Genomic DNA, 14,528 nt, shown 5'->3' on the forward strand with positions numbered 1-14,528 from the left:
GAGATATATAACTAATCAGTGTCATGGGCTAATTCTCTGACAAGAGAGCTTTAGTAGAGATATAGTTAATTTTATGAACAATGTGATGGTTGAATTATGTTTATGAAGCAAGGGATGTGGAACCTACCATAAGTTTGCTTTGTGCTTTGCTGGTTACTTATTTATTGTGATGTATTGCCAGGAATGAGTAATGCAAAACGCTTTGTACGGGCCTTTATTCGATCCAATGTGTATTTGGTTAGCTTATTTGCTTTCACACAAAAAGTAACTTTAAGCAAATAAGTTGACTTATTAAGAAAAGATAACTTATTTGCTTAAATTCACATTTTGTCTCACATTTAAGCAAATAAACTTAGCAAACATTATGTATGCTTTTCTTTTTTCCCTTGTTCTCGAGTCATCCAGCTGCTTTTATACCTTGATCCTCTATGAAAATAGGCTATGAAGTAATGTTACTCATCTTTTATTCAGAAAATGCAAAGAAAGAATGAAAAAAGTGCTACAATGTAGGTAGTGTCAATAAACTCTTAGTCTGGGCCCTTCTTCATATCAGAATTTTGGCTTCACAACAATTTCAATAGTATTCTTTTCTTGTCCTTGAGTCATTCAGCTACTTATCAAACTAATTGTGTACTTCTGTAAACCTTGATCCCAAAAGAAAAAGGGACAAAGGGACAAAAAAGTATTGTTGAACATCTATTCTTCTTGAAATTCTGGGGAAAAAAAAACTAACAAATTGACAGTACTAGTTACTAAAAACTTGTTTGCCTAAGTCCATGTAAGACAATGGTTTGATTGCAGGATTGGTTTGAAGATGATTGTTGGATCTCTGCATCATAAGTGCTTTAAGGCCAAGGATGGGCAGCCAGTTCTCCATTTGTTGCTACATTCCTTATGCAGCTTGTTGCATTGTGGTCTGTTGGTACCTAAGTTGTTAAGAGGCTTTTACTCAAAAAAAAAATAATAATAATAATAATAATGTTAGAGGCTGCCCCGTGTGCAAATTCTTTTATTTTTCCATCTCATGAGTTTATTTGGAAGAAAGTGTAATCATCACAATTTTCTCTATTGTTTGTTTAGGAGAATCTTTCTCTTTGACGAATGCTATTATTCTTATGTCTACGTTGTTGGGGTATTCCATTCCTAAAAGATTTAATTTTTTTAAAGGCTTTTATTATATATATTTCTAGATTATGTGTGCAAGTTCTGTGTTTTAACTGCTTACCATCATAATAATGATCTAAGCCATATTACTTTTTAGTACTTTAAGGTCTTTTCACTTGATTTTTTACTTGGATTGTGGCTCAGATTGATGCGTGACCTTTTAGATTAATATGCATGGAAGGCTACAGAAAGTTGTTTGAATTGTCCTGTCCCAGACTAGTCCTCAGCAAATCAAGATCATCTGTCACAAATTGTTTCTAGGAAAGCAGATTTCTAAGTGAAATATGGAAAATGATGCATTGAGCTCTCATGATATGTAGTTCAGTACAATTTTCTTTTTATTCTTAGAACAATACATCTGCTGAATATAAAATATTGGAGTTTGGCTATAATATGTTTCATTTTCTTTACAAAAACATCAATACTTCTTTGAGTTAGCGTTTGTTGTGACCCTTTAAGAAGAGTGGATTCTAATATAGCTAGAATGGTTCCTAGCAGTCTAGACTTGCATTCTCTTAGTCACAGTGTCTAATAGTTTCGTTACACATCCACATAGTGAACACCCACCTATTTTGAAACACATGAAAAGAATCAAGACATATACTTCAATTCAAGAACCTAAGATTTATGTCTTAGCTATTCTCAAAAGAACCTAAAATCAGAGAACTCATCATGAAATTATTAAATATTAACAGAATTGAAGGATGAAATGGTAAAAAAAAAAACTGAACATTTTATTCTGGTCCTATTTTGTAATTAACTATGCTTAAGAAATATTCATAACTGCTAGCAGGGAATGCAATGCTCCAAATAAGAAAATTCTTTACACAAAGCATCAATAGCAATACAAGCCTTCCATTTGCCCTGCTTCAGCAACTCAGTATTGGCAGAGGTATGTTTCTTAATATTCCTTTATATATGTTACCTTTTTCTGGCTTTCTTTTTTCAATTAAGCTAACGAAAACTTGTGATGGTCAAAGCTATTGATAATAGTGGTATTCTTAACATTCTTGTATGTCGAAAACAAAACCTCCTCTAAACTTTGGGGTTGATGAAATGGTCACCAGATATAAGCCTTGTCAATGGGGTTTGTCAACATGACAATGACGAAAAAGCAGCTTTGCATGGACATGTAGGTAGTCATGAGAATTAGTTTGAAGGAACCCATTGACAAGACTTATAACTGGAGGAACCAATTTAAACTACTTTTTTAAAGGAATATATTTAATTCTTGGCCCCTAGAATTTAATGATAAGTGCATTATGATCTCATGGAGAATGGGAAGAAGAAATTCGAACTATTAACCCTTTGCTTCATGAGGAGTAGTCCCTAGTGTTGTTAAAAATGTGTGCTTATTTAGAGCTCAAAGTTCTAAGCCCCAAGGTCTAAGTGCTTCATTTGGTCTAAGAAAAGTCATTTAATAAAGCATACCTCAGGCAAACTTTTCTAATGCTTTTTAAAGAAGCATGAAGGCATGATATTTAATTATTATTATTCTAAAAAAATATATGAACCACTAAATTAATTTCTCAGAAAAGGAAATAACATGGAGTCATGGACCATTGACTTGTTAGAAAAATACTATTCTTAAGGTACTGTATTACTCACACACGCACGAACACACACACAAGTCTATATATAAAAAGATATGAAGAATAATTTACTATTCTTGTGCCTTTTGGCCTTCACCTTTTGGAATTTTTAATTGAACCATATACTTCCTTTAATCATTGCTATCATAGTTGGTCTTCATAAGCACCAGACCATTATATAAAATGTTACATATAAACTTTCTATAACTAGTTTATGTAAAATTTGAACTTACAAACTTTGTACAATCGTACTATCTAAATTAGCTCATAGGAAAATATATACTATTTTTGGTTTTTTAATTTTATATATTATTGCTATTTTTTTTATAGGTATATATTATTGCTATTAATATCTTGATTAGAGGTTATTTATATAATATTTGAAAAATGTGTGTTTTACTTCAATTGGGTGTGCTCTTGTGCTTTTTGTCTAAGATCCAAGAGGCATATGCACTTAATTGCACATGATTCTTTTATCAACACTGGTGGTCCATAACACGTTATGCTACCTCTTGGGGTAAATGAAAATTTTCTTGCAATGATATATGTTTGAAAAATTAACATTAGATACAAAATATCTTCTGACTTTAGCCATGTTTGGAAGGTTCCTGAGTAGCAATGTAGCATTACAAAGAAATCCATTATGAGTGTCTCTCTCAACTGCTCTAGCTAGGTTGGCCTTCATCAAAATAAATTGGACATTGACTATGAGATGAAAATGGACAACTTTTGAATGTTTTTTTTTGCTGGCATAGTACACTGTACACACATCTTCAAAATCTTAAGACATACGTAGGTTTGTCATTTAAGTACTGTAAATGAACTCTCCTTTGCCACTCTAGATCCTTGATTTTGTTGGGTGCATTACACCATGTGGGTCCAGCCCACTCTTTTGCTTAGCTCATTAAATGAACTTGTTGGACAAGCTGCTGAGAAGTCAGCAAATAAATTGTGCTTGCTGAAGAAGCTTGCCAAAAAGGAAGAATAGAAGTCATATTTTTCTCTAATATCATGTACAAAGTCAAGGCAAGGAATTAATGTCTTTGCTCTGCTCTTCAGGCAAGCAATTTCTGAATTTAAAATGCCCATTTCTGCTTCAGCATCTAAATTCATATTAGACATGATGTTCTTCAAGGTAATCATGACTCTGCTCTTTTCCTCACAGAGTTCATTCAACCTCCCTTTTGAAGCTCCACATAGTTGTCATTTGATCCTCTGTGTAAAGTATAAGGTAAAAGAAGGTGAAGATTGGCTCTTTAAATTTGTCATATAAGATACAACCATATGAAGATTTCCAGGTTTTGAATTCTGTTCCTTTTTAATACTGGCACTTGAAACCGTATTATTATCCTTGTTGTTTTTGTTGTTCTTGGAGGTTCAAAAACCCATTGAATTGCAGATTTTTATCAGCTTGGCATTGCTCATTGTCAGTCTTTATAGTTAAGCTGGAAGGACAGCTTTTGTAGGAAATAGGCATTGCATGGTATGTATATGTTGATGTATTTTTTTTCCCATAATTTCAAATATATATTGACATATGTTGACATAATTATTTTAGTTTTTAATATATACAACGTACATAATAAATTCACATGATAATGGGAAATTGCTGACACAACCAAGCAAAAGAGGATGGCATCATGGATCTTTCCCAAAAGCTAGTTCAGTATGTTTGACGGTTTTCCCAGAAATCTGGAATTTTGATGAGGAAGCCACTATCCTATTATGACCATAAAATAATTCAAAGGTTAAGAAGGCTTAAATAAAATAGGCCCTTTCAAATCTCTAGGCAAGTATACAGAGAATCTTAAGGCCATATCATAGGTCACATCTATGTGGAGCTTCAATATTTAGTCTGAATGATTATTGCCAATAAAATAATTTATTAAAAGTTAAAAAGAAGGACTAAATATTGGAATACACAAGGTGAGTAACCACTTTTGATGGTGTTGAGGTCCCATTTCACATTATCAAGCAGTTTTTGTTATGATTTTTGTATGATTGGATGAATGCCTTAGGTAAAATTGCAAGTGTATATTTTCTCTCTGCCTTATGTTTTCTATATAAGGTAGTGTTCTTGAATATATATCTTTATTACTTATAAAAAAAAAAAAATTGCAAGTGTATTTTGTCTTAGTTTTCCTATTTTGGAATTTCAGCCAAAGACCAAAAAAATAACAAAATAAAAATTTAAAGGTATGTATACACATTGACATGCACACACTACCACGGGGTCCATGAGGCCAGAGTGGGCTCAGTAGTATGGCTGTAAACAAGCCGAGTCAAGCCAAAATTAAAAAATTCAGACTTGTTAATTTTATTTTATTTTGAACACAAGTCAAGCTTAAGCTTGTTACCAAACAAGATTATATGTTCAACCTTGATTTATTTTCTTGTTGAACAAGTTTAAGGTTTTTTATGAGTTACTTGATTAACTTTTTTTTTTTCATATATAGTAAAACAATGACTAAATTTTTTTTTATTCTTTCACAAACTTATGAATTTTTACTACAAATGGACCGCTTTTATAATCAAATAAACTACAAATAATACTTTGATGTCATATGAACTTATTTACAAATTTATACAATCTAATTTCAAGTGGTATATTTTTACACAAACATACATATAAAAATATGATATTAGATATAGTTAATTTTTTTTTAAGTAAAAGATATAGTTAAATTGAGTCTCATGTCCATGGGCTTGTTCAAGAACACATTATTATGATTCAGATTGGCTTGTTTAATAGTCAAGTTTATACTTGGGCTTGACCTTAGGATGTTTGCTAAACAAACGAACATAAACTAGCCTTTTTTGAAGTCAAGCTTGAGTTGTTTATAAACAGCTTTGTTTGTTACCACCCTTCTCAAGTCAGGTTAGCCCTGGATTAGGATTAAAAAATAAAAAGTTCACTTTTAATCTCAATACTTAGATCACAAATTTTTTTTAATCTTTTAACTTTTTAGCTTCTCTCTCACGTTTAAGTGCTATTCCACAGTGCAATAGCCCTTGTTATTGGCTATTGCACCGATTTAAAATTTTAAATCCAGTTAAGCCCCCATTAGAATTAAGTTAGGAGCTTTTTTGCTTTTGCCAAATCTAGGGAGACTCTTTTCTATTGGCTTGCAATGCTACACCTATGAAACTTTGCAAATGCTTTTGTATACACATAATGCATAAATACAATAAATTGACTTAAAATTTCTTTTACCACACCTCAATAAGCAAACCCAGTACTTGTTCTTTATTATGTAGGTTTACTCAAAACATGTCAAAGAGCAAATCTATCATGAGGTTAAAGTGCCCATAATTTCATGCAAGGCATTGGGTCCATATTATTACAAATGTTTTCTTACATATATGTGTGTGTGCGCACGTGCTTGCATTTTTTATTTTATTTTTTTTATTAAATGACCTGTGTTACTGCTAAAATTTCTTTCTTTCTTCAACTGTAACTCTTAGAAATAACATGTGTGAATACATTCCTCTGGAATCTTTTCCTTATTTCCCCCCTCTCCTGTATACCTACCTAGTTGGCCACATACTGGAGCTGTTTATTAATTACTTTTATATGGGAAAATAGGTTGCATCAAAGTGTACCCTAGTTTGAGAAACCTTATACAGAATTCTGTTAGTGCAAAAAGGGAACTAGTTATTTACTTATATGATATATATCGCAACCTTGGAAAATGACTTTTGTCAATCTTCATCCATAAGGTAGTTTACTGGTTGCATCTTAAGCAGTTACTTTATATATCAACTTGAGAGAAGTATGAATTCTAAACTGAAAATAATAGCAAATCTCCATAGGCATATTGAATGAATATCTTTTATCTTCTATTCAAGAAAATTCATTCATGACACAATGAGGCAAATAGCTAGAAATCAAATTGAATATTTACATAAACTTGATTTGAAAAACAAATGAAAGCTAAGTACTTAAAACATTCCTGTCATAGGTTAAGGGCTGATATTGGCTGGTCTTTCAGGATACAGAAGCACTTTGGTGTCCCAACTGTTTGCCTGAAACTGGGATGCACTTTACAAGCCAACTAATTGGCCATGACAAAGCTGCAAGTCCAATGCAAACACCCCATTGCCCCCAATCCAGTCTCTCAGTATTGGCAAACCTCTTCAGAAACTCCACCATCACCAGCTGAAGAACTATGGTGATCCCAACAATTGCCATAAACAGCTTGTTTGTAAGTATCCCTTTGAATATATTCTTCTTCTCCAATTTCCTTGCGTTAAATTCATTGAATACTTGGCAGAGGACAAAAGTATTGAAAATGAGGGTGCTATTAATGCTCTCCTTTACACCAAAGATGAATTTTCCCTTAAATTGTAAAACCAATAAGATGGTTACTTGATACACAGCCTGTGCTATGAGATTCCTCCACATGATTCTGGTTATAAGTGGCTCCGATCGACCAACAGGTGGCTTTGCCATAAGATCATTAGTGGGTTTCTCAGTAGCCAAGGCTAAAGCTCCCAATGTATCCATTATCAGATTCACCCATAATAGTTGGACTGCAGTCAAAGGGACCTTACCAGAAAAAACAGCTGCAACAAAGTTGATAACAAGGGCAGCAACATTCACTGTGAGCTGAAACTGAAGAAATTTTTGAATATTAGTGTATACACACCTTCCCCACCTCAATACTGTCACCACAGTGGTAAAATTGTCATCCAAGATAACTATATCTGAGCTCTCTTTTGCCACTTCAGTTCCCTGGATCCCCATTGAAAGCCCAATGTCTGCCTCCTTTAGTGCAGGTGCATCATTAGTTCCATCACCTGTGACTGCAACCACATGACCTTTATGCTTCAAGCATTGTACCATAAGAAGCTTGTCAAAAGGAGATGACCTGGCCATTACAAGGATTTTATCAACTTTTTCCATTCTCTCTTCAGGTGAGTAATTTCTAAATTGCACCCCTTCAACTACAGCTTCATCATCCAAATCCTCATGAGGATTGAGAATCTTGCATTCAAGGGCAATAGCCCTTGCTGTATGCACATTATCACCAGTGATCATTTTGATATTCACTCCAGCAGCCTTGCAAGACTCCACAGCTGCACTGACTCCTGGCCGACATGGATCCTTCAAGCCAAGTAACCCTAATAATGTCAGCCCATTTTCTTCAAGCTTCTCAAGTACTTGTCCGCTTTCTTCTTCAATTTCTTTGTAGGCAAATGCAATGCATCTCAGGCTTTTTTGTGCCATATTCTTAATAATAGTCTCAAGCTGCAACCTTTCTTCCTCATCCATTACTTTCAGCACCCCTTCTCTATCATAATAAGTAGAACACATGGCTAGTGTCATTTCAGCAGCTCCCTTCCAATGAGTATGAATGGTCTTCTCATTGTTCCTCTTCACCAAAACCCCACTTCTCTTTTTCTCTGAATTGAAGGCCTCCACCTGGATTATGTTATAATTCTGCTTTACTGCTTCAATACTTGTATCCAAATTAAACACAGCCCAAGAAAGAATTGCTTTCTCAGTTGGACTACCAGAAATTTCAGGAACTGATGTAGAATGTGGTTTGTAAACTGTACCAGTTGTGTTTAAGCTAACTGCTTCTTGTAGTAGTTTGAGAATATTACTTGCCAAACCCAAGGAAGTGTCATCTTTCACTGCTTCCTTTCCAAGCCAAAACTCTGTAACTTTCATTTCATTTAGTGTAAGAGTGCCTGTTTTGTCTGTGCAGATTATTGTAGCCGAGCCCATTGTCTCGCAAGAAGATAGTTTTCTGACCATGGCATTATCAGCCATCATGCATTTCATTGAATAAGCCAGAGTTAGAGTAACAGCCAGAGGTAGGCCTTCTGGAATAGCCACCACAATGATAGTAACAGCAGCAGAGACAATACTCACTACTACATTCATCACATCATTAAACTTTGTCTTGCTGCCAATGAATTCCTTGTTTCCTTTGTCATCTCTAGTGTTCCCTGTGAAGTACCGAATCAACATAACAACAAGAACAAGTGCAGCCACCAACAGACCAATCTTCCCTATATAAGAAGTTAGCTTGTTGAGGCGTGCTTGCAATGGCGTCTCCTCATTCAAGTCACGATTTATAGAACTCATCATCTCACCCCATGCAGTGTTCATGCCCACAGAAGTGACGAGCATGAAACCATAGCCATCCGTGACCTTTGTGCCTGATAACATAAAGGGATTCCCTTGATTGATCTCGATGTGGTCACTTTCACCAGTCATGCTAGACTCATCCACCTTCAAAGAATGCCCTTCCAAGAATAACCCATCAGAGGGAACTTGATCACCAATCTTCAAGCACACAATATCACCGACAACAATATCAAATATTGATATAGGTTGGCGCCTCCCACCTCTCACAACTTCCACTCTTATATCACTACTCTTTGTTGAAAGCTTCTGAAATTGCTTTGATTGTTTAAAGTCACTCAATGCAGACACAGCAACCACCAAAAAGACAGCAAGAATAATGCTCCCACCATCATACCACCCATCTTCCCAACCATGTTGCTTGATACCAAAACCAAGAGAGAGTACAGCACATGCCAATAATATTAAAATAGTCGTATCTTTAAATGCATCAAACACAAATCTTAGAAACCTTTTTGGTGGTGGTTTTTGGTATTTGTTGGCACCAAAAACATTCTGTCTATGAATAAGATCAGCCTCACAGCCATTGATACCGTTTTTTACATCAGTTTCAAGAATTAAAGCAAGTTCTTTAACCCCTCCAAACTCACTCAAAGACTCAAAGTTTTTGTCCCTTACCGTATCACGAAGCTTCTTTGGATCAACAGTAAGCAAAGAAACGGGTTTGTTGTCACGTGGAGAGTCCTCGTTGATACGCTGCACGTCAATGGCAACGTAGGAAAGGGTGCGCAAGAGAGAGCCATCCTTGTCAAGGACTTTCTTGGACAAAGAAAAAAGGAGCCTGGTGAAAGATATGGCCGTGAAAGCCATCCTCCATCTCCGTTTGTGGGTCTTGGAGACTGACCACAAGTCTTCTTCTCCCTCATGACCTATGTCGCTAGGCTTTCGAAACCTCAAAGTAGACATATCAATGAAACCTAATAGAGATTAGAGGGTGAGTTTGTTACTGTGTAATCGTAGTCCAAAAATAACAAAAAAGGATTTTTTTTTTTTTTTTTAATGAAAATACAAATAGAGCTTGGGATAATAAAAGGGTTCCAAAGAGAGAGCCAATGCTAAGAGCTTATGGTGAATATGTACTATGTGTGACAATTTTCTTTGTTTATATAGTGTAAGCTAAGAAGCTTCACTGTAGCTTCTTAGTAATTTCTGTGATAGAGTCTACTACGCGTTATATGGTTATATGTAACTTTCCTGGAATTTACAGGGGATTTAGAATTTCTAAATTTTTCAGGGTGCTTTGCTAAATAAATTCTCTTAAATTCTAATAATTTTTTAATAATTTAATGATTTAGATTTTATCATGTCAGCATTTCACTAAAGAATGCTAATATGATAGAATTTAGACTCTTAAATCATAAAAGAATGGTTAGAATTTAAAAAAATCTATTGATAGAATACCCTAAGAAATCTAGAAGATCTAAATCCATTTACAGGATTACTCAGTGCATAGGATTATAATTGAGATAGATTTTTTTTTTTCATTTTATAAATGATTATTGATTTTTTTATTTTTGTAGATAAGGTTTACACGGTGTGTGTGACTCTTTGTTATTTTATTATAGGAAAATAAAGATGTATTCAATATTTTTACCATTTATTCTTTTGTAAAACATAACTGTATTTTCTACCTTCAGTCAAGAAAAAAAAATTGTATTTTGAAAATAGAATCCTAATTGATTGAAACTTCATTTATTATTATTATTATTTTAAAAATTTTCTGAGTAATTAATGTAGCATTCACGGCTTCCTTGCCTAGCATTAAAAGAGAAAAAGTGTGAGTTGTTGGACTACCTGTTGGGTCATGGGCTATGCATGCACGTTAAAATATCTATGTATATTGAATGCTTTCAATTTAATTAATAAGATCAATTTTGAGAGAATTTTTTACTTTTATGGAAAAATATTGGTAACACACCCGTTTTTTTTTTTTTTTTTTTTTGGCGTTGGTTATATTGATTTTCCCGATTTAGTTGTTATTCTTGGTTTTCAAATTGGAACATTTCTTTCTTCTTTTTTATTATAATTTAATAGCTATAATACTTGGAATGAATGATTTAAACCTTGGTTTTTTTCGCAAAAGAGAATAAGCAATACCATTATTTTACAAAACTCTTAGTATTAAAAAATTTCTTCTAGAAAGAAAATTTTTGAATACACCTTTGAAGACTTCTGATTAATTTTGAATTGTTTGGACTTTTTATCAATTTACACAATTTTTAAATTATTGGATTTAAGTAGATCCAACGGTAAAAAAGATCATTTTAAAAATAAAAAAAAAGGTCAAAAAAGATACTCATTAATGTTAAGATTCTGATTAAAATTTCATTAATTATCTATTATTTATTACATTCCATACCTATCTCTAAATTTAAAAAAACATAAAAAAGTATACGTCACTATAACTTTTTTTCCACCGTTTCTCAAAAAAAAAAAAAAAAAAAGTCCAAATATATATATAGAATACCAAAATAATAATTATGTTAATAGTCCATTGGCACATGCAGGATGCAGAAAAAGGCCACCTTGGTGCTGCAATAATTCATTATACAATCCTTTAAAAGTTGGGAACCACACGCTTTGTTCAACTGTAATAGTTCTACCATGAATTTAATATTGTGTTTATATGGAACTCTGCGAAGCCCAAACAGTCCCCTGCCGAAGTATCCATTTTTCTTCTTTCCTTAAACACTATGTCACATTTTCATCAAACACACTTCACAGAAGAAAATGTTATTTAATGAATAATTCCCATTGAAATGTGGTTGTTCAATGCTGGTATTATACAAGTATTTTTCAAAATTCACCATGTTATGTATTTTAAAGAAAAAAAAAAACAAATTCACTTGGTGATTGAAATTACAGCTGAGTGCTGGCTTTTCTGCCCCAAAAAAAAAATTATGAGTAGTCTTCAATTTGGGAAGTTTATTTTATTTTACTTTTTGAGAAACGGTGGAAAAAAATTATAGAGAGATGTATACTTTTTTGTGTGTTTTTAGGTTTAGAGATAGGTATGAAATGCAATAAATAAGAGATAATTAATGAGATCTTAATCAGAATATTAGTATTAATGAGTGTTTTTTTTTTTACCGTTGGATCTACTTAAATCCAATGGTTTAGAAAATGTGTAACTTGAACCTATCTTTTATATATATTGTGTTAAGATCCTGCCTAAGTGGGATGAAGACTTAGTATAGACTTTGTTATGATAATGAAGATTATAATTAATATGATTTGTTGTTCAAAAAGCACTTAAGAATTCAAACAAAGAGGGGAAAAATTTATAATTAAAAAAAAACACACACACAATTAGCTATAAAGACAACTGAAGTACCTTGTTAGAGCATTCAAATTGAAGGTGTTAAAATAGCCTCAAATACCCAAAACTCCCTTTATTAGTGCTGCCAAAGTTAAAAAAAATTTAGCAACTTGCTAAGTAATCTACTATTAAACGCGGAAACTGTAGCAAGTTGCTACTATTTATTTTTATTCCTTTCTTTCTCTCTCTTTCTTATTACTTTCTTTCGTTGATCTCTCTCTTATTACTAATAGTATAACAGATATAAAATCTTATAAAATAAGTATCACTTATGTAGAACTAATCATTCATCATTCAACTATATTGTTAATGTGCATGTCACACAAATATACATTAGAAAGTTAAGAACTGCTCAAAAGAGAGCAATACTTTAATTTTATTATTACTAATAACCTACCTTACTGAATACTCCTTCTCAAACACCACTTCTCTTGGAAACCCTAACCTTCAAACCATGTTTCATATGCAGCATAACAGAAAGACATGGAAAAATAGGATTACCTTCAACCACTTGAACATGATAATTCCAAAGTATGGCTGTCACAATTGTCTTCATTTGAAAGAAAGTCAAGTCTTGGCCCAAGCAACTCCTAGGTCCTGTATTAAACGCAATAAACTTGTGAGATGGTACATGAATGATTCCTCCTTGTTCACTGATCCATCTCTCAGGCTTGAACTCTAAGCAATCATGGCCCCAAACCTCTTCCATACTTCCCATTGAATACAGAGATACCATTACCTTCGTATTTGCATCAATATGGTGGCCGCTTGGAAGAGTGTCTGGTTGAATAGAAACTCTATGATTGAAAGGTACTGACGGGTACAACCGAAGGGTCTCACAAATCGCTGCATGGAGATAAACTAATTTACCTAGCTCTTCTACCTCGAAAAATCTCCAATTTCCATCTTCTCTGGCTTGAAAATTCACTTTGATCTCTTCTAGAATTCTTTTTTCAACCGAAGGGTGTGTGATGATAAGCCAGAAAAGCCATGTGAGAGCTGCGCTCACAGTGTCTTTCCCAGCTGCTATGAAATTGAATGCAATGTCTCTCAGATATCTGTCAGATTTTATATAAGCATCCATCTTTTCATTATCTTCCATTTCCATTTCTGCTTCTTCTTTTTGTGCCATGCAAGCTGTTAATAATTCAAAGTCTTCATCCTTCTTCTGGTCAACTTGCTCTATTTGGGTTCTCTGCGTGCGAAATTCTTCTTGCTTCAATGATATGCACTGGTACAAGAAACGATCTATTATCTCCATGGCTCTGCTTAGCTTTTTCTCTTCTCCTATATCAAGCCATTTCTGTAACTTCCAAAGGATTTCCGGCACTATATGCCGGTAAAACACAGCCTCCTCAACTTCATCGAATGCCATTCTATACGCGAGTTCTGGTAAATCAACAGAAAGGCAGTTTGGATCAAAGGCTAGAACCAGCAAGCATGTATTATCAAAGGTAAACCTCTGAAAAACATCTTGCAAGTCCAACTCAGTTCCTAGTCTCGACACATGCTCAAGAACAGGGAAGAGACCTTGTGATACTTTGTGCCTCATAGATCTCTCTTGGAATAGCTGGAACTTCCTGTGTTTAATCAGCGACTGAATCAATTTCCTGAATGATTTCCATGAAGCTGAATCAGAAGTGAGAACCCCATCTCCAAAAGGCTCAAAAAGCTTTTTATATTCGGGCCCCTTTGGGTAGTTGGCGAAGTTTTTACTTGATATGTAGCGCACGTTCATGGGATCACAAGTCACCAAAAAATCCATATTTGCAAACCATGGTCCTTTGAACTCAAATGTGCCACCACTTTGTTTTAGAACTTGGGTTGCATACTCATGGATATTTGGTGCCTTGCAAAGAAGCCCCGGCAACATTCCAACAATAGGCCAGTTTGTGATGGCTGATACTCTCTTCCAACTCCAATGGAAAAGAAAGAGAAAGCAAAGAGACGGCAGAAATATCTCAATGTAATAAAAAATAGCCATTGGATTGAGTTGTATGACAGTATTTATGTTTGGATCGAAGGTTGGCTTTTATAGAGCTTTTTAGGACTTAAAAAATAACGTCTCTGATATACAAAATTCTCACTTTTGCGGGCGGAGATAAACTTTCATTAACACGTTACTCAAAACTAATTATTTTAATTATATAGAAGCCTGGTCAGTTTTTTTTAATTAGTAGGCTTGAGAGCTCTCTAATACGTTACCCTAATTGAATAATTGGATTGACATCATATACATGCCATATTCCAACCGGATGACATATAATCGACATCACACTTGAGCAAGATACGTGCC

At 34.0% G+C, this 14,528-nt stretch overlaps 2 protein-coding genes across 2 annotated transcripts; both read right to left on the minus strand.

The window, feature by feature from the left end:
* Window positions 1-6,634: 6,634 nt before the first annotated feature.
* Window positions 6,635-9,851, minus strand: LOC142613068 (putative calcium-transporting ATPase 13, plasma membrane-type). Its single transcript, XM_075785252.1, has one exon. The coding sequence runs from the start codon at window positions 9,817-9,819 to the stop codon at window positions 6,745-6,747; it is 3,075 nt and encodes a 1,024-aa protein (XP_075641367.1). The 5' UTR covers window positions 9,820-9,851; the 3' UTR covers window positions 6,635-6,744.
* A 2,655-nt stretch (window positions 9,852-12,506) lies between these two features.
* Window positions 12,507-14,225, minus strand: LOC142613864 (alkane hydroxylase MAH1-like). Its single transcript, XM_075786379.1, has one exon. The coding sequence runs from the start codon at window positions 14,214-14,216 to the stop codon at window positions 12,648-12,650; it is 1,569 nt and encodes a 522-aa protein (XP_075642494.1). The 5' UTR covers window positions 14,217-14,225; the 3' UTR covers window positions 12,507-12,647.
* Window positions 14,226-14,528: the final 303 nt, after the last annotated feature.

Source organism: Castanea sativa, chromosome 10 (assembly GCF_040712315.1).
Source record: "Castanea sativa cultivar Marrone di Chiusa Pesio chromosome 10, ASM4071231v1".
NCBI lineage: Eukaryota > Viridiplantae > Streptophyta > Magnoliopsida > Fagales > Fagaceae > Castanea > Castanea sativa.